The sequence below is a fragment of the Tamandua tetradactyla genome, chromosome 6 (assembly GCF_023851605.1).
Source record: "Tamandua tetradactyla isolate mTamTet1 chromosome 6, mTamTet1.pri, whole genome shotgun sequence".
NCBI classification, from domain to species: Eukaryota; Metazoa; Chordata; class Mammalia; order Pilosa; family Myrmecophagidae; genus Tamandua; species Tamandua tetradactyla.
In genome coordinates, this window is record NC_135332.1 from 66572844 (window position 1) to 66589368 (window position 16525).

The following is a 16525-nucleotide window of genomic DNA, read 5'->3' on the forward strand; positions in this document are numbered from 1 at the left end:
CATCCTAAAATCTGGCTCTCACATAGCCATTCAAAGGCTATGCGAATTTTCCCTTTGAAACTGGTAAATATGAAAATGTAACTTCCATGAGAGGCAATAGACTCATCCATCAATCTCCTCTAAGCTTCCCGTGGTTTTCCCTCTTCTTCACTCTTTCCCTCCATACTTAACTCTCCTGTGCCTTTTAGGGCTTGGCCTAGAGTACTCAACAGTGCACTCTCCATCTTCACTCTAATAACATGATGAACAGATTTCATCAGCACCTGCCTTAGCTTCCTAGGGCTGCCATAACAAAGAACCACATACTGGAGGCTTACAACAATAGAAGTCTCTTGTCTCACAGTTTTGGAAGCCAGATGCCTGAAATCTGTAAGGAGAATCTTTCCTTGCCCCAGCCTAGCATTTGCTGGCAATCCTTGGCCTTCAGTCTCTGCCTCAGTGGTCACATGGCATTCTCTCTTCTGTCTGTGTCCAGTTCTGCCTTATAGACACCAGTCATATTGAGTTAGGGTTCAACCTACTCTAGGTTGGCCTTATCTTAACTGATAGTATCTTCAGAGATCCTGTTTACAAGTTAGGTCACATTCAAAGAACTTGGGGTCAGTACTTGGGGGACACAGTTCAACCCACATCAGCATCCTTTACCATTTCTCAAAAAATTACATTCCACACATTGCAAATTTTTATTTTATTTTTATTATTTTATTATTTATATTATTCCTATATTATCTTTATATGACAGGTAAAAAAATCTCTTTATTTGAATTATTTGAACTATAGTGACATCATTATTATTATTATTGTTATTATTATTGGCATGGCAGGCTCTGGGAATCGAACCTGGGTCTCCAGCATGGCAGGTGAGAATTCTGCCACTGAGCCACCATTGCACTGCCCCAGTGACATTATATTTTTAAAATGTGATTATGGGTCATTGGTAGTTTGTGGATTTTTTCTCTTTTGTCTGCTGTGCATTTTAGCCCCTTCCTGCTTAAAAATTATTTTTATAGAAGAAAATCATAATTCTCCATCTGTCACAGATTGCAAATAGTTTTACCAGTTTGTTCTTTGCCCTTGGTTGTGTTTAAGCATATTTTATGTTTAGCAGTTTTTAATTGCTGTATAGTTAAACCCGCTAATCTTTTTCTTTGTTGTTTTTGAATTTATTATGTACTGAAAACATTGCCTTATTCAAGAATAGAGATATTCACCTATATTGTCTTCTAATGTTAATATACTTCATTTTTTTTTTTTTTTTTTTTTTTTGAGGGAGGAAGGGAAGGAAAGACAGAGAGAAGGAAGGAAGGATAGAAGGAAGGAAAGGAAACATCTTTAAACATTTTCTTGTTTTTTATTGTATTTTGTTTGTTTGTTTGTTTTTTACATGGGCTGGGGCCGGGAATCGAACCGAGGTCCTCCGGCATAGCAGGCAAGCACTTTGCCCGCTGAGCCACCGCGGCCCGCCCAATATACTTCATTTTTGCATTTAAATATTTAATACATGTAAAATTAAGGGTATGGTTTAAAAGATAGGCCAAATTTTTTCCACACTTTTGTTGATGTGTTTTACAATTTGTTTTAACATCTGTCTTCACAAGTTACTTATTTTCCAAATATGGCTTGGCTATTCTCACAAATGTGCACTGTGTAAAATTAAGTCAGTTTATTGTTTGCCATTATAAACCCTGTTAGAATTTTGTGAGAGATTGCAAGGATGTTTGTAGGTTAACTAATGATAAATTCATATGTTTAAAATATTATTTCTTCCCATGCAGAGATGTGGGAAGACATAATATATTACTCCTCTATAATTATTCAAGTCTTCTTTTATTTCCCTTTCCTTTAGTAAAGGTTTTGGGTTTTGTTCTTTTAGTTAAGTAACTTTGGTTATTGCTGACATGTGAAAAACTTATTTATCATACACGTTTATTTTGTAACTGGGCACTTTGTAAGATTTCCCTGTTCCAAGAGTTTCTCAATTTATCTTAAGTTTTCTGGGTATGCAATCATATCATCTGCAAAACTAATAGACTTTTGTTTCCTGCTTCAATTTTTGTGCCTTAATTACAATGGCTGGTATTTGAAAAGAAACACTAAAATATTATTAATATATTATAAAATTGATATTGTTTAAAAATAGAAATAATACATTCATAACATATAGAATTTATATTGTCTTAATATATTTATAAATTATGTTGTGTGATTATATTTGTTCATTATATGAAATTTATATAAATTATGTTATATAGCATGAAAATGCAAATATAAGAAATATATTTTATGTTCAATATCTATATCACATGAATTAATACAAATATAATTTATATGATATGATTTGAGATATCATATAGAAATATTATTTCATTATATAATTTAATAACTACATAATTATTGATTACATTTACATAATAATTCATTATTATAATATTATTGATGCATTGACTTATACTTCAAAAGCAATATTGTATTATATTACATCACAGTACAGTATATTATATTGATAACATGTATTTTTGTTTACTTCTGTCTTAAAGGGGAATCTCTATAGTCATTACTTCTCTCTCTCTCTCTCTCTCTCTCTCTATATATATATATATATATATCTTTTTTTTTTTTTTTTGCGTGGGCAGGCCCCAGACATCTCTATATTTGATATTAGTTTTTGGTTTAGTAAAGATATTTTAAGGAATAATTTTTCTACTTCTAGTCTGCTAAGAATAATCTGCGAGACATATGCTCTGCTTTTCAAATACTTTTTGAGCATGCATGATCATGTGGATTTTCTTCTAGGACCTAGTGCTGGGCTGTTGCTTAGTCTCCTAGTATCTAGTCATCCTTGCATTCCAGGAAAAAATTCTACATGGAAGTCGATAATCATTTTAGGAATTGCTAGTATTATATTTGGGCTTGCACATCAATTTCTGTATTAATTGTTAATAACATAGCTGCTAAACAAACCACAACATTTTATTGGCTTAACAACAGCAGTTTATTTCCTACTCCTAAACAGCCAAGGAAGGGTCTTCCCCATTGGCCTTTCAGGTACCCAAGCTTCTTCCATCTTGTCCCTCTATCATCCCCTAGAGCGAAGAGCAGCAAACTTTCTCTTAAAGGGCCATACAGTAAACATTTTAGTTTACCTCTGGGATGATAACTCCTCCATGCCATTGTAGTACAAAAAGTAGCCATAGACAAGACTAAACAAACGGGCATGATTGTGTTCCAATAAAACCGTATTTACTAAAACAGGCAGCAGGTCCACACCCCATAGTTTGCCCACCCCTGACCTAGAACCTCATCATCCTCTGAATTTAGCCAGTGATGGGGAAAGAAAGAATGAGAAAACGCCTCTTATTTAGAAAACCTCAACCAGAAAATAAACCCCTCACTTCCACTCACCTTCCATTTTGAGAACGGTACACATGTCTGGGAAAGTTATTGTCTGACCAGATCACCATTTTCTTGCAATGTCTCTATATTATGGAAAGGAGAGCATAAATTTTGATGACTAGCTAGCCCTCTCTGCCACAATATTCATAGATGAAATTGGTCTGTTTTTGTTCTGATGGTAGTGGTTGTTTTATATTAGTTGGGTTTAAATACAAAAGATATAATAAATAAAATAAGTTACATATTTGCCTTTCCGTATGTTTCTATGCTCTGGAAAAGTTTAAGTAAGATAGCAATGATAAGTTCTTCAAAAACATTGCTTAATAAAACCATAGAGGCCTGATGCCTTTTCTAAGGTTAGTTCTTTGAAAGCTTTACTTCAGTTTAGCCCATGGTTACTTAGGTATTCAAATTTTCTCCTTAATTTAACTCGTACAATTTAAATGTTTCTAAAAATTTTATCATCACCTTGAATCTCCAAGTTATGAGTACCCTAATATTATATATATAGTAATGGCTTACAATCGTTTTACATCACTCTTATCCTGGGGCTACACTCCCTTTTTAATTCCTAATGTTGTATGTTTGTGTACTCCCTCCCTCTCTTTCTCTTTGTAGTGCATGAGCTGGAAGGCTTTCTTTTTAAGTGATTATTATAATGAAGCAGCCCTCAAATGTATTCATAAATGTTGTTGGTTTCTTTTCTTTTCTGGAGTTCATTTAATTTTGCTTGTATCTATATTCATTCATATTGCTTCGTTTTAAAGTAGTTGAGCCAGAGACAAGCGTAGACTGCGTGGGCAGGTGGAGAGAAAGGAGGTAGAAGCAATATTATAAGTATTGCCACCATTCAGGCAAGGACTCGGAAGAGCAAGAACAGGGTATGGGATGCCGACAGTGAAATGGATAGAAACCAGTACATTTGAGGGCTATTGGAAAATAATAAACTGGCAGGCTGTGGACCTACTTCATGGCAATGAAGCAGGAACTTTGAGATCTATCAGCTTGGTTTTCAAGTCTGGACTGTGTGACTCTCTGGCCCTATAACCAATGAAAAATTATTTAATCTCACTGTGCTTCAATTTCCTCTTATGTAGGATAGCAATAATATAATAATATAATATAATATAATATAATATAATATAATATAATATAATACTGATAATGGTTATCTGATAGAGTTTTGTTCATGAATACAGTAAATAATTTAGGTAGGCACTGGATACATATGAGTGAATAAATCTCCTTTCCTAATCTCAAGGAGTTTATACTGTAGCAAGAAAAGAGACATGGAAGAACACTCTCATTCCTTGTGATCACGTCTATGAAAGGAGTAGGTGAAACATACAATGGGACTGTATATGAGTGTCCCTAACCAAGGCATCCTGGAAGATTTGACTTCTTAGCTGAGTTCTGAAAGAAGAGGGCAAGAGATGAGTGATAAGGGTAGAGACGTATGACTGGACAGATTATAATGTTATCTTAAAAGCAGTAGAGTCTCAAGCTTCAGAGAATATCTGAAGGGGAACACATTTAACCATGTTTCTAATTCCCCAACAAAAAGGGGAAACAATTTTTAATAACAATAATTATCATTATACAAAGTGGTGGTGAGTTATGGTAGATCATCCAATGAGCAGCTGGAGATGTATTTGTGTGTGAATGGAATGGAGGGGTTCAGTATGTAGAGTCTTCTGGCTGCAGTTTGCAAAGCGGATTGGAGGGAGGTAGGGTACAGTCAGAGAGCTCCATTAGGGGGCTGTTAGACTTCTTCAACAGTTGATAAGAGTCACAGCTGAGGGCATGGGAAAAAGAGGATCTCATAAATAATTATTTGGCACGATTAGATGAATGTGGTGGTTAAGCAAAGGAGAGTCAAAGGTGACACCCATGTTTCTCTCTTGGACAACCAGGTAGTTGGCAGTGCCATTTAACAAGGTAGGCTACGTGAGTGAAAAGAGCAGATTTGGGGAAAGTTGATGAATTCTTGTTTTGAATTATTGAATTTGAGGGGCCCACAGGAAATGCAAGGGGGAGAGACTGAGTGAATGATGGGTTCGGAGGTCTAGAGTTCAGAGGAGACAACTCATGGGAGTCTTCAGCATATTTGCTCATTTCAACTGATTAAGCAGATTGACTGCCCTTTCATTCGTGTCTTCATTTAACAAGTACATATTAAGCCTCTTTTACATGTCAAACACCATTCTAGGTTCATGAGATCTACCAGGGAACAAAGCATGCAAAGAGTCCTGCTTTAAGGGAGCTTATATCCTGGTCGGGGGAGACAAAGGCAATAAGCAAAAGCATAACGAATGGTAAATTTGCCAGGCGGGAGACCCTAGTTCGATTCCCAGTCCATGCCCTTTCCAAAAAACAAACAAACAAAAATTCAACAAATAGTGCTGCAATAATTGGATATTCACATGGAAAAATAATGAAATGTGACCCCACCATACAGCGTACCAAAAAAAAAAATAGTGAATTATATATTATGATAAAGATTATAAATGCTGTGGGGAAAAAAAATTAGCACAGGCTACGAAGAATCAGGCGTTCCATGTGGGAGAGAGGAAGTTGTCAGGGGATGTGAAAAATTACTTGTGTACAGTAATATTTAAGGAAAGTACAGAAGTGGGTACTGATTGATGCAGAAATGGGCTCTGTTACTCAGTACATACAATCGACCTCTTTAGTAGCAATCTTTCAAATGTGTATATGAACTTTTATGGGCAAGGTGGTCACATAATATGAAATGTTGACATTTAGAGAACATGTATGGATTAGAGAGCAGATGTAAAGATTGTACCTTGGTAGAATTTCCGATGATGATTATGGTCCAAGCTCAATCTTCTTGTCATTTCTCATGATCAGATTACCCCGCCTTGGACTGGTGGTGATTCTAGCTTGTGGTTGTACTGCGTATTATTTTCTTGACATCCTATCTAATTTTCCTCTATCCAGTTGCCTTTCTAGGTGGGCTTATGCTTTCTAGTTCTTTCTGCAACTGTGTTCCTATGTTTCTGCCAACAGAATGCTCCATCATTGCTTTCCTCTTTCAAATTTTATCCAAGAACAGCTGTCGTTCCACCCTAATGTGTAATAACCTAGAACCTCTCCCACCACAGGGAGCCTGTTTTATCAGAGAACCACCCCCCTCCTGAATTTTCTCCTCATTCCCAGGCATCACCCCTCTTCCATCAGCCGAGTGACTTCATCATCAAGTCTTGTTCCCGAAACTCTCCTCTCCCTTAAGTTGCCAGCTATTGATCCTGCAAGTCTATTTTTGGAGTCAAGTAGAATTTTACAGATTCCAGCTGGAGGAATCAGAGATTCATTGTCCTGGAATGATATAATGTAAAGGACTAGGGGGCTTTCTAGTCTGACTTCCAGTCAATAGAACTTGGGCCTTCTTGGGGCTACATCTCAGAGCATGCACCTAATTTCCTGTTCCTCCTTCCCAGAAAACCACGAACAGCTACACCCTCTCAGGCCAGATGACTGAATTCAGCCAGCATGATGTTATATGGGAGTGAGGATTTATGAGAACAAAATTACGTCCTGGAGCATAGCACAGCCCCATTCAGCTGATGAGGAAACCATTATTACTCAATAACCCCTACGTTATGAGTCCGTGGGGGCCTCCTCCTAGCTTGTTAATTCTCTCTCTGGTCATCTGAAAATCCTTTTCACTTGACTCTTCCCCAAGGCCCATGAGTGTCCTTAGCTACCAAGGAAGCTGTAAATTTTCCAGATTCTTGGCTTCTGTCTCAAGTAAAATAGAATCCAGGCTTGCTTTCCGAGTTCCTCCAACAGTGGAAGGGTCCAGCTACTCAGCTCCAAAAGGCACACCACTCCTCTAAAAATAGTCTTGCTTTACCCTTAGACTAGGCCAGATTTCCCACCTGAAGTCTCACCTTTCATCTACTTTAAGAAAAAAATGAATCACGGGCCCAGAATGCATACATAGTCCCATTGTCAATGATAAATGAGTTCCATGTATCACCATAGCCCTTTGACATAGAAAGCAACATTTTCACCCCGTTGGAACTGGCCCAGATGTCAGGTGAGAGGGGAGCCATCCATTTGCAACAATCGCTCCCAAAGAGAATATTTGATAGACTTTGCTCATCTATGCCCCAAAGCTCAGACATCACAGCAAAACCTCTTCCCTGACTCAGAGTCTAGTCGTTCTTCCAAAGATCCTGAAATCTTGACACTCTGATCATTTTTAATGCAAATCGATAATACCCATGGCCCTAATCCAGATTCTAGAGGGTAGAGCTGTGAAAACAAAAAGGTTAGCTTTGACATGATTTTCTCATAATCTATCATTCCAGAATGAGAAATAATCTTCAAAGGGCACACGATCCTTGGGAGAAAGAAACACGCTTAGGAATAGATGAGACATACATTTCTGAGGCAGTTTCTAGAAAAGGGATGGGACGGAAGAACCAGGGAACGGATGGCTTTGTGGTCTGTGTGAGTGGGGGGAGGACAGGGTTGCTGCCGAGGGAGGGGGTTGGCTGCCCTGGATACTGCGTTTGCCTCTGGTGAAGTCCTGTTGGAGAGAGGGAAAGGCTGGGCATGCCCGAGTAGGGGCTGCATTTCACTAGAGGTCCTTAGAAACCCACAGTGCAGCTGGACGTGCTGGGAGGGGCCTTCCAAAGAGCAGGCACTTGTCCTGCTTACTTCTCCAAGTTTCACACTCACACATGACAAGCATCCTTGTCCTTTGAGAATTAGCCCCAAGACCTATTGCAGGATGAACATTTTCAGCTGGAAATCTTCTTTCCTGACTTACATAGTCCTCAAATCAGCATCTATCAAAACCGAAGGAAATTAATCTTCGTTCCTCCAGACATCCTTTCACATCAAGTTCCATGAACCTCTCTTGAAATGCAGGCAGCCAATCCCCTTCAAGAGAAATGGGTTCTAATTTAGCTTGGACAACCCAACCTGTTTATTGGCTGCAAGACCCGAAATATATTCCAGTGGGCAATAACCACATCAGTACTACAGCCACTTTCGCATGTATCGCTTTCTCCCTTAGGAAATGGATTTTGTTTCTGTCTCTTGCCGAAGATTCTTAGGGGAGAATCTGTACATGAATTAAAATAGTTCTCCTGCAGAGGACTGCACCAGCTTGCACACCCAAGCAAAATCCATTTTAACCTTGCACTCCATGGTTTCCAGGCCTTGGTATGCGTTGTAGCAGAAATGTAATGGGGACGCTGATTATCTCACTTTAATCTCGGAATTTCACATGTTTATGCAGAGGAAAGTACAACTGACTCATTCATCTAATCACTTCCAAGAGGGGAGAAGGAACACTTAAGCGTGGCCAGGCCACCATCCCCCAGGGGCCAGCGCCCAGAGCCGGCCCTGTAGGCATAGTCGTGGGATGATGTCAGATCCCTGTCACCGCACCGCCTGCCCTGTCTGCAGGGACAATAGCCAGCGCACTGCACTCAGCTCCCAACCAGCCTCACCCCTGTGGGAGATTGGAGCAGAGGTCTAGGGTCACGAGGCAGCCAGATAAGGTGACCTTTGTCTCTGGATGTCAACTTGGCTTGAACCAGGAAGGAGAGGAAGCAGGGATTTTCAGTGACACCCCTCTTACTCTGGGGGAAGTTCTGTCTTTTCTTTCCCAGAATGGACGCCTCCTGGGACAAACCGGCGTTTCTGGCTCCAGAGTTGTACTGACCTTTGCAGAGCAGACCACAGGATAAACTGCCTCTTTCCCGGGTGGTCATGTTTTGTTTTGTTTTTGATAATGTTAAACTTGAGACAAGCAGAACTCATAACAAAGCTCTCTCGGCAGCTAGAAACTATCGAACATTCACGTATGGCGGGGACTGGGCTCAGGGTTTTGCATGCTTTCGGGTGTTTAATCCTCAAAAGCCTGGAAGGTGGTTCCTTTGGGTTGCTCCCATTTTACAAAGGGGGAAACTGAGGCTCGGAGAGGTTAGATAACTTGCCGATAGTCACGCTATGACTGAAGCAGTAGAACCGAGAAGCAAAGCTCAGTCTGTCTGATTCTGGAGCTCAGGTCCTTATCAATAGCATTGAAACCGCCAGACAGTGTCTCTAACAGAAGCCCCTGCCGTTGGCTCTCGGGGCCCCTGTGCTGTGAGAAATCTCATGGCCCACAGGGGCTAAGCTGTGGGTAAGCTCTCTGCCCTTTCGTTTTTTGTTCACCTTCTGCCCTGGCAGTAGCAGGTTCAAACCACTTCTAGCTCTGAAGGGAGGGAGGGGTGATTGACAGGGGCCCCGGGGGGCTGGGCCCTTTAGCCCAGGCAGTCTAAGTGGGCCCCAGCACATATGCTGGTGTATTATGACCTGGAACCTTATGCTTTTAAGATACTAGACAGGAGTTGTATCTGAGACCTTGGTGCTTACCCTGTTGGTTTGTTCCGTTATAAAAAAAAAAAAAAAAAAAGCTGTATATAGTCAAGTGTGCTTGTGGCTTCTTCATGTTTTGAGTTCAGCAGCTTTTAAATAGGGAGCCTCTTTAAATGGCTGTTGTCACATGGTGAAGTGGACTCTCAGAGGTTGTGTTTCCGCAGAGGTTAGCTTCTAAAGAAATCCTCAACCCCAGCTGGAAGAATTTCTTCCTCACCCTTTCATTGCAAATGCCATCTACAGCTTCTCTTCTGCTCTCCTCATTTGCACCAAATGCCCCCCCAACCCCACCCTTGCACCATTTTTCTTGTCCTATCCACAACTGACTGTCGTTTCAGACCGCATCAATCCTGGGACCACCCCTTCCCGCTGACCCTTCCTCTAATCACTTATAGCACATACTCTTGCCTTCTGTAAACCCTCTGATTGTGTCCTATGGAGATTCAGGGATAAATCCTTGCTCACTTCCCCATTTATTACCTGACTAGTCCTCTCTCTTAAGAGTGAAGGCTGGAAATGCACAAAATAATTTAGGAATGTTCCACCACCACTGGGAGAAAATGGGACTAATTGCCCGCTCTTTTATTTCAGGTACTCTACTTCTAGAATTTTCCACATCATTCTATACTGGGGTCACCAAATGCCAGGTAGCAAATGAACAGGGCAGGCTGACTACTAGTGAAAGCAACTGGGCCTCCTCCATCCTCCCAGCCCTTTTCTAAGTCAAGGCCAGATCACAGTCATCTTGCTCTCGCGTCCCAGGACCTCATCAGATGTCACATTCAGTCCCTTGAATCTCAAATACTCAAGTAGGAAATTTTGCTGAATACGGAAATGTCCTTAGCAGGTGATGTGTGCAGTGAAAGAAGAGATATTGGTCACGATCTGTGCTATGACAATATTCCCTAAATGCCATGTCACCTGACAGCTTCCAGGGAGGGTAATTGATTTTACCATTCCTGCCTCCTGGTGGTTCTGAGAGTCCAAGGCTGGGACTGAAGCCTTCGCTCAGTCACTAAATTACAGGAAGGACTGGACCTTGCATTTGCATGAGAGCATTTGCCCCCCACGCCAACTCAGTGGACTGCTATGAGGTCTAACAAAGGTTTATTCTTTTTGTTCTTGCTACTAGTATTAAGTGAGCCACTGGTACAAGTTACCGTCACTATCATCTGACATACTCCACTTGAAACAATCAGATGGGGGGTTGTTGAGGGATCAGAAGAGAATCCATTCTCTCTCTCTCTCGTCACCCTTTCTCTTAGCCTTTCTGAACACATGTTAGAATACCTAGACGACTTTGCAGTTTGGTCAACATCTCCTGACTTACCCCTATTTGGGATGTGATCATTTGTGTCGGTGCAGGTGGAGATGGGGTGTGGGGTGGGGGGGGGGGGGTCTTTATCGCATAAAGTATCAGCCTTCACAGAAAAGATCCTTACCCATTTGGACTGAAGGAAGGGAGAGGTAATAGAACACGATGACATGTTCAGATTCACACTGTTATTGGGCAGAGAAGAATGGCCAGCCTGAGAAACTGACCTGCAGGTCCCTATCCAAATGTGAGTGGTGCTGCCTCCTGGTACGTGCCAAACAGATTCCAGTGAAAGGCTGAGACTTCTAGGGGTGGGGAGAGCCTAAACCCCCACCTACACCCTCCATGCCTGCCAATCCCTCACTAAGATACATAGTCTATTTAACAGGGGCAAAGCTTCTAATTCCATAACTGGAAGATTTAAAATGTCAATGAAAAGATGTTTTCTGAAGTAAAGAAATATGATCAGGTTGACAATAAAAGTATACTTGTAAAGTCCATTAGAAGGCCCTGCCTTAAGATCTCAGGCAAATGACATCCTTGCAGAAGAAGAAATTGTACATAAATTATTTCATATGGACGAAAAGAACAAACAGAGACTGATATGCAGATGCTATGTTTTGCTGTGAGAGAAGGAGAAAGAAGGGTCTGAGCTGACTCTGGAAGAGAGAGGTGTTTGGGAGCAGAAAATGAAGGGAGAGAAGAGTGATCCTGTGATCCCTCACCCAAAGAAAAAGTTGGTATTTGTTAAATGCCCAATGTAACCGCTGTCAGAAAATGAGTAGGTTTAGGACACAAATATTAGGAAATTCTAGCATTTTTTTATAAATTTAAGCTGATATGTAAGCAGATGTTTTATATTATTCTCTGTACTTTTCTATTATTTCAAATATAGCTTTCAAAAAATAGTACAATGAGAAGTTAGTGGCAGAGGGTGGGGGTGGGGAGTGGGGGAAGGGGATATGTTCCCATCAATGCAATGGAATACTGTGCAGCTGTTAAAAAAAAAATTGAGCAAAATCTCCACGTCCTTAATGGAAAGATCTCCAAGAAAAAGCAAGGTTCACCGCAGTGTATTTTGCTCAACCCCATGTGAATGAAACATTTTTAAAATGTGTCAGTCCTTGCTTTGACCTCTGAGAATCCCAGGAAGAGAGGTGGCAAAATTAACATATGTATCTCGCTTTATGCACAGAAAAAATCTAGAAGAGACAAAAATTATTAACAGGAGGTGGGATTATTATGCATGTGTATTAGGCATTTCTGTAGGGTATGAATTTTACATGTTGCTTTTATAGTCATAAAAATGCAACCATGGCTGCATAATGCCTCACGCAGAAACATACTGAGTCCTTCCAGGTTCGCGAGCCATCCAGCAGGCTGGCGACTGAAGTCCTCCTCTGCCCTGACCCCCTCCAGCCTCCTTTCTGATTTCACACTTGGGTGTCTGAGTGAGGGTCTGTGACAGGTGCCAGCAGTGGCAGTGATGACAAGCCCCAAACCACATTTGTTCCATTACTTCCAGCTCCTCTCTCCTTTCCAGTCGTCACAGTGAAAGGTTCTTTCTCTTATCGGCACAAAGCAAGAGTCAGAAGTTCTTGTTAGCGTGATTGCAGAATACCCGGCTGGAAAACTTCCTGATAATACCCGAATTCCTTTAGAAGAGCTGTGCCTGGACTCGGGTCAGAGTAGCTATGTGGCTTTGGCCTTCAGCACATTTTGTACTGTGCAGTTGGATAATAAACCAGAAGAAATTTGGCCATAAAAACTTAAGGGACATATATGGTACCATCAGAGCCCCGTCTGGTCTGATAACCCCCAGCCAATCTCTTCTTCCCCTTAGAAAGACCCCGCAGATGACTCAGGAAGAGTCTCTGCAAGTGTGAGCCATTGAGGACTTCTAAAATAGAAAGATATGAAGGCTAAAAAGAAAATAATTAAAAAACAAGGGTCATGCTGAAGTTTCTGAGACACATTTATGGCTTTTATAAACAGTTATGCATTATTTGAACGGGGCTTTGGGACATTCCAGTGACATTGATTAATTCTGACATTTAGGAATTTAAATTTAGTAGCTGTCCTTGCTTATCCTTATTAACAAAGTTTGCTAAACATTTTGTGCTGTGTGCCCTGCTTTATGTTTGAAGGTGATGCAAATGGCATGCTGTCATCTCAATTATATCTCTTGTAAAACCTGGAGGAGATACTGGCATTCTTCTACTGCATTCTCCTTTCCTCTCGTCCTTTCCTCTGCATCCAGAGGCCCCCTTTGTTTCCTTCACCTTTCCTGATCTAGCTTTAAAATGATATGCGTTCACACGGAGAATGTAAATAAATGGATAAACCTGAAAATAATGTTGACATATGATGATAGACCTTTAATAGATCACTTGTTCTTCCTTTTCAGGACAGACCACTTTTATAAGCACAAATTCCCACATCATTTCAAGTATGCCTGTACTCTTACTCTGAACTTGGAACTATCTCTCAGGAGATAGATGTGTGCTTCTAAAAGGGATGACTCATCGAAACATTCCCAAAGAGCCTTTTGATGCTCCAAAGCCACTGACGCAGATCTTGGGTTTCACTCCTTTAGGTAACCAGGTGAACTTCTCCAAATCAGCAGATGCATTTGCCTTTGAGGAAGATAGCAGCAGCGATGGACTTTCTCCAGAACAGACACGAAGTGAAGACCCCCAGGGCTCAGCGGGGTCCCCCCCAGACACTAAAACCGCGGAGAACCCTCTGGCCGGCCCTCTGGGAACAATCCAGGTAAACAGATGGCATCTCAACTGTAATCTCTTTATAGTCTTAAAAGTCAGTGCTGCTGCAGATGGTTGGGTTCCGAGACACCAGAGGTGGCTTTTGGAGCATGTCGTCCTGGCATCTCTTCTCATCCTGTCTCTCCAGGGACACCATGCCAGTTACTGGCCATCATCACTGCATGGGAGCAAACCTAAGTACCAAGGAGAAAATGTGGATTGGGAAGGCATACATAAAAAGCAAAACCAAAATATTCAAATGTTTGTTGCACAAGAGTTTACAACCAAAGTATTCTACCTTCTGCATATTGCATCTGATCTTTGCAGCCACACTTCTTTGATAACAAATAGTGTATCCGACCATTTGTATGTATTATTCTGACAGTAAATTCCTCAGCTTCTGATTTCATAATAGTTTGAGGAGCAAATGAGTTCTTTTTTTGTTTTACCCTGGGAGAAGGGAAGAAGGAACAGACCTGAGCAATGCAAGACAGAATGCAAAACTCATTTTATTTCATTTCACCCATTTGGCAGATAAGGCCACTGAGGCTCTGAATAAAAAGGATCCTACAGCCCTCTGGCAGGTGGGAGGGCTCAGGGAAAGGGTCTCAGTCCTAGTCCACTGGGGGAGATCATAAGCAGCCTCAGTCTCTATTTGTCTGAGTCACAGCATAGCAATGAGGAAGAGGAAGAGGAGATAATGACTCCTCTCCTGGAACCCTCTGTGGATGGAAACATGTCTCTCATAAAGGCTTTCTATAGTCTCATACATGCATGTACACACACACACACACACACACACACACACACACCCCTTTCCCCTCCATTTGCTAACTTCTCTGCCTTTTTCGTGGTTCCACTTACACCCAAATTTCCTATCGCCACTCCTCCCTCTTCCTCTCTTTTTCCATCTCACTATCAAGTCTAATAAGTGGAACTTGTCTTCGACAAATAGAAGCCTCGCTGCTGAGGGTGACCAGATGTCCAGGTTTGCCTGCACCAGGCCAGTCTGCCTCTCATTTTCTGGCATAAGCCTTAATAGAGCCCCCTTTCTCTGAAAAGTGTCCTCATTTGGATGACCAATTTTATACATGGCTCTTGTCCTGTTGGGGGATGGAAGCCTGATATTTATTTGGGTAAAAAGATAGGATAAAAACAACAGAGTTGTGAGGGGGGCGGGGGTCTCTGCTTTCCCATTTTGCGGTAACACGGCAGTTCTTCCTGTATCCTAATAACACTGAAATTTGAATTTCAGGATCTCACATCTGGCTCAGAAAATGACAGGAATGACTCGGTATCACAGCCTGGCAACCAGTCGGACACAGGGAAGGAGGGGATCGGACCCCTCGGTGCCCCCATCTCTGGGCACACTGCTGTAAAGGTATGGGCCAGCCTCTGAGCCTCCTGCCTGAGCACTGAGCTCACGGTGCTGAGTTAGGTCTGGCAATGTGGGCTGATCACACAGGCCCAGGCATAGCTTCAGTTCCCTAGGAATATTGCAAAACACACAAGCTGAGCACTGGGTTTCAGTGTGTATGGACCAAGATTCCATTATCTATGCAACTCAGCGTGGGTCTTCCCTGCAGAGAAGGTGTGTTCACATTTATTTGGGATCGAGCTCAGCCAGTGCATTTCTGACATGGAATCTGAGCCAGTATATTTCTGATCACAGCTCACCCTAGAGACAGACTCAGCTGATTGTAATGCACACAGGGTGGGTATGTCCCCCACCCTGCCACCACCACCACCAAAAGGTGTAGAATAGTTGAATTTTACTCAAGGGAAGCAACCCTGAAGACCTGCATAATGTAAAACCTTATCATTCAAGCCAGTGACCCTGTAGAAATGAAAAGGGGCTCACATTCACAGGAGACAAATACCTCTAAACATTCTAGCATATTTTTACTTAATTTTCTAAGCGTCATTTATATATGTCATAGTTCTGAGTGCTGGCTTCTAAACTTAATGACTGGTATTCATTTGGCCTTCTTTATAATACTGTATCCCAAATAACTTCTCATTAATTTGGGGGCATATTTCCTCAGCTCTATCTTCTGAATAAATGTTTAAATGACAGTGATGAGATATAAAAAAAAAGATTGTAAATTAAAGCAAGAATCAATTGTTAAAATAACAGCCCCATAGTCTCCTCTACTGCATATAAATGAAAGTGGTCTTATGTTCTAAATGGATGGTAAGCATTTCAGTGCCCCCATAAATCTCCACTACCAAACCCAATTTACCATTCATTGAGCTCAGCAGCTTTGAGATTATGCGACCTGATGAATTTTCTTAATTGCAGCGGTAATAATTCACATTATTCACAACACTATTATGTTGTATATTCAAAGAAATTTTGTTAGTATTGCCATCCAACTATTTAAATTTTGCACAATTCAAATTAGTGAGGTATTCAACCTCACCGTATTAAGAAAGTGTCATAGCAGGTCCAAAGACGGAGAAATCAATTTCAGCGAAGAAGGGATTGCTGCTCAGCTGGTAGAACAGAGCTGGTGGTTAATAGAAAAGCCAATTGATGCAACCATGAATGGCCAGTTGCTAAATAAATATTCATTACCTCTAAATTAAGAGGATGCTAGGGAGCTTCTTAAAAAAAGAAAGACAGCTGAGCTAGGGGGAGGCTTCTGTCCCA

The 16525-nt window shown here is 41.2% G+C and overlaps 1 protein-coding gene across 24 annotated transcripts in view; it reads left to right on the plus strand.

The window, feature by feature from the left end:
* Positions 1 to 16525, plus strand: part of MYOCD (myocardin) — a 510995-nt gene that overhangs the window by 463341 nt on the left and 31129 nt on the right. For all 24 annotated transcript variants that reach the window (XM_077166024.1, XM_077166026.1, XM_077166023.1 and 21 more), the window contains 2 exons: positions 13707 to 13882; positions 15128 to 15253. In XM_077166024.1, the coding sequence (XP_077022139.1) occupies positions 13707 to 13882; positions 15128 to 15253 (302 nt within the window). The remainder of the gene's footprint in view (positions 1 to 13706; positions 13883 to 15127; positions 15254 to 16525) is intronic.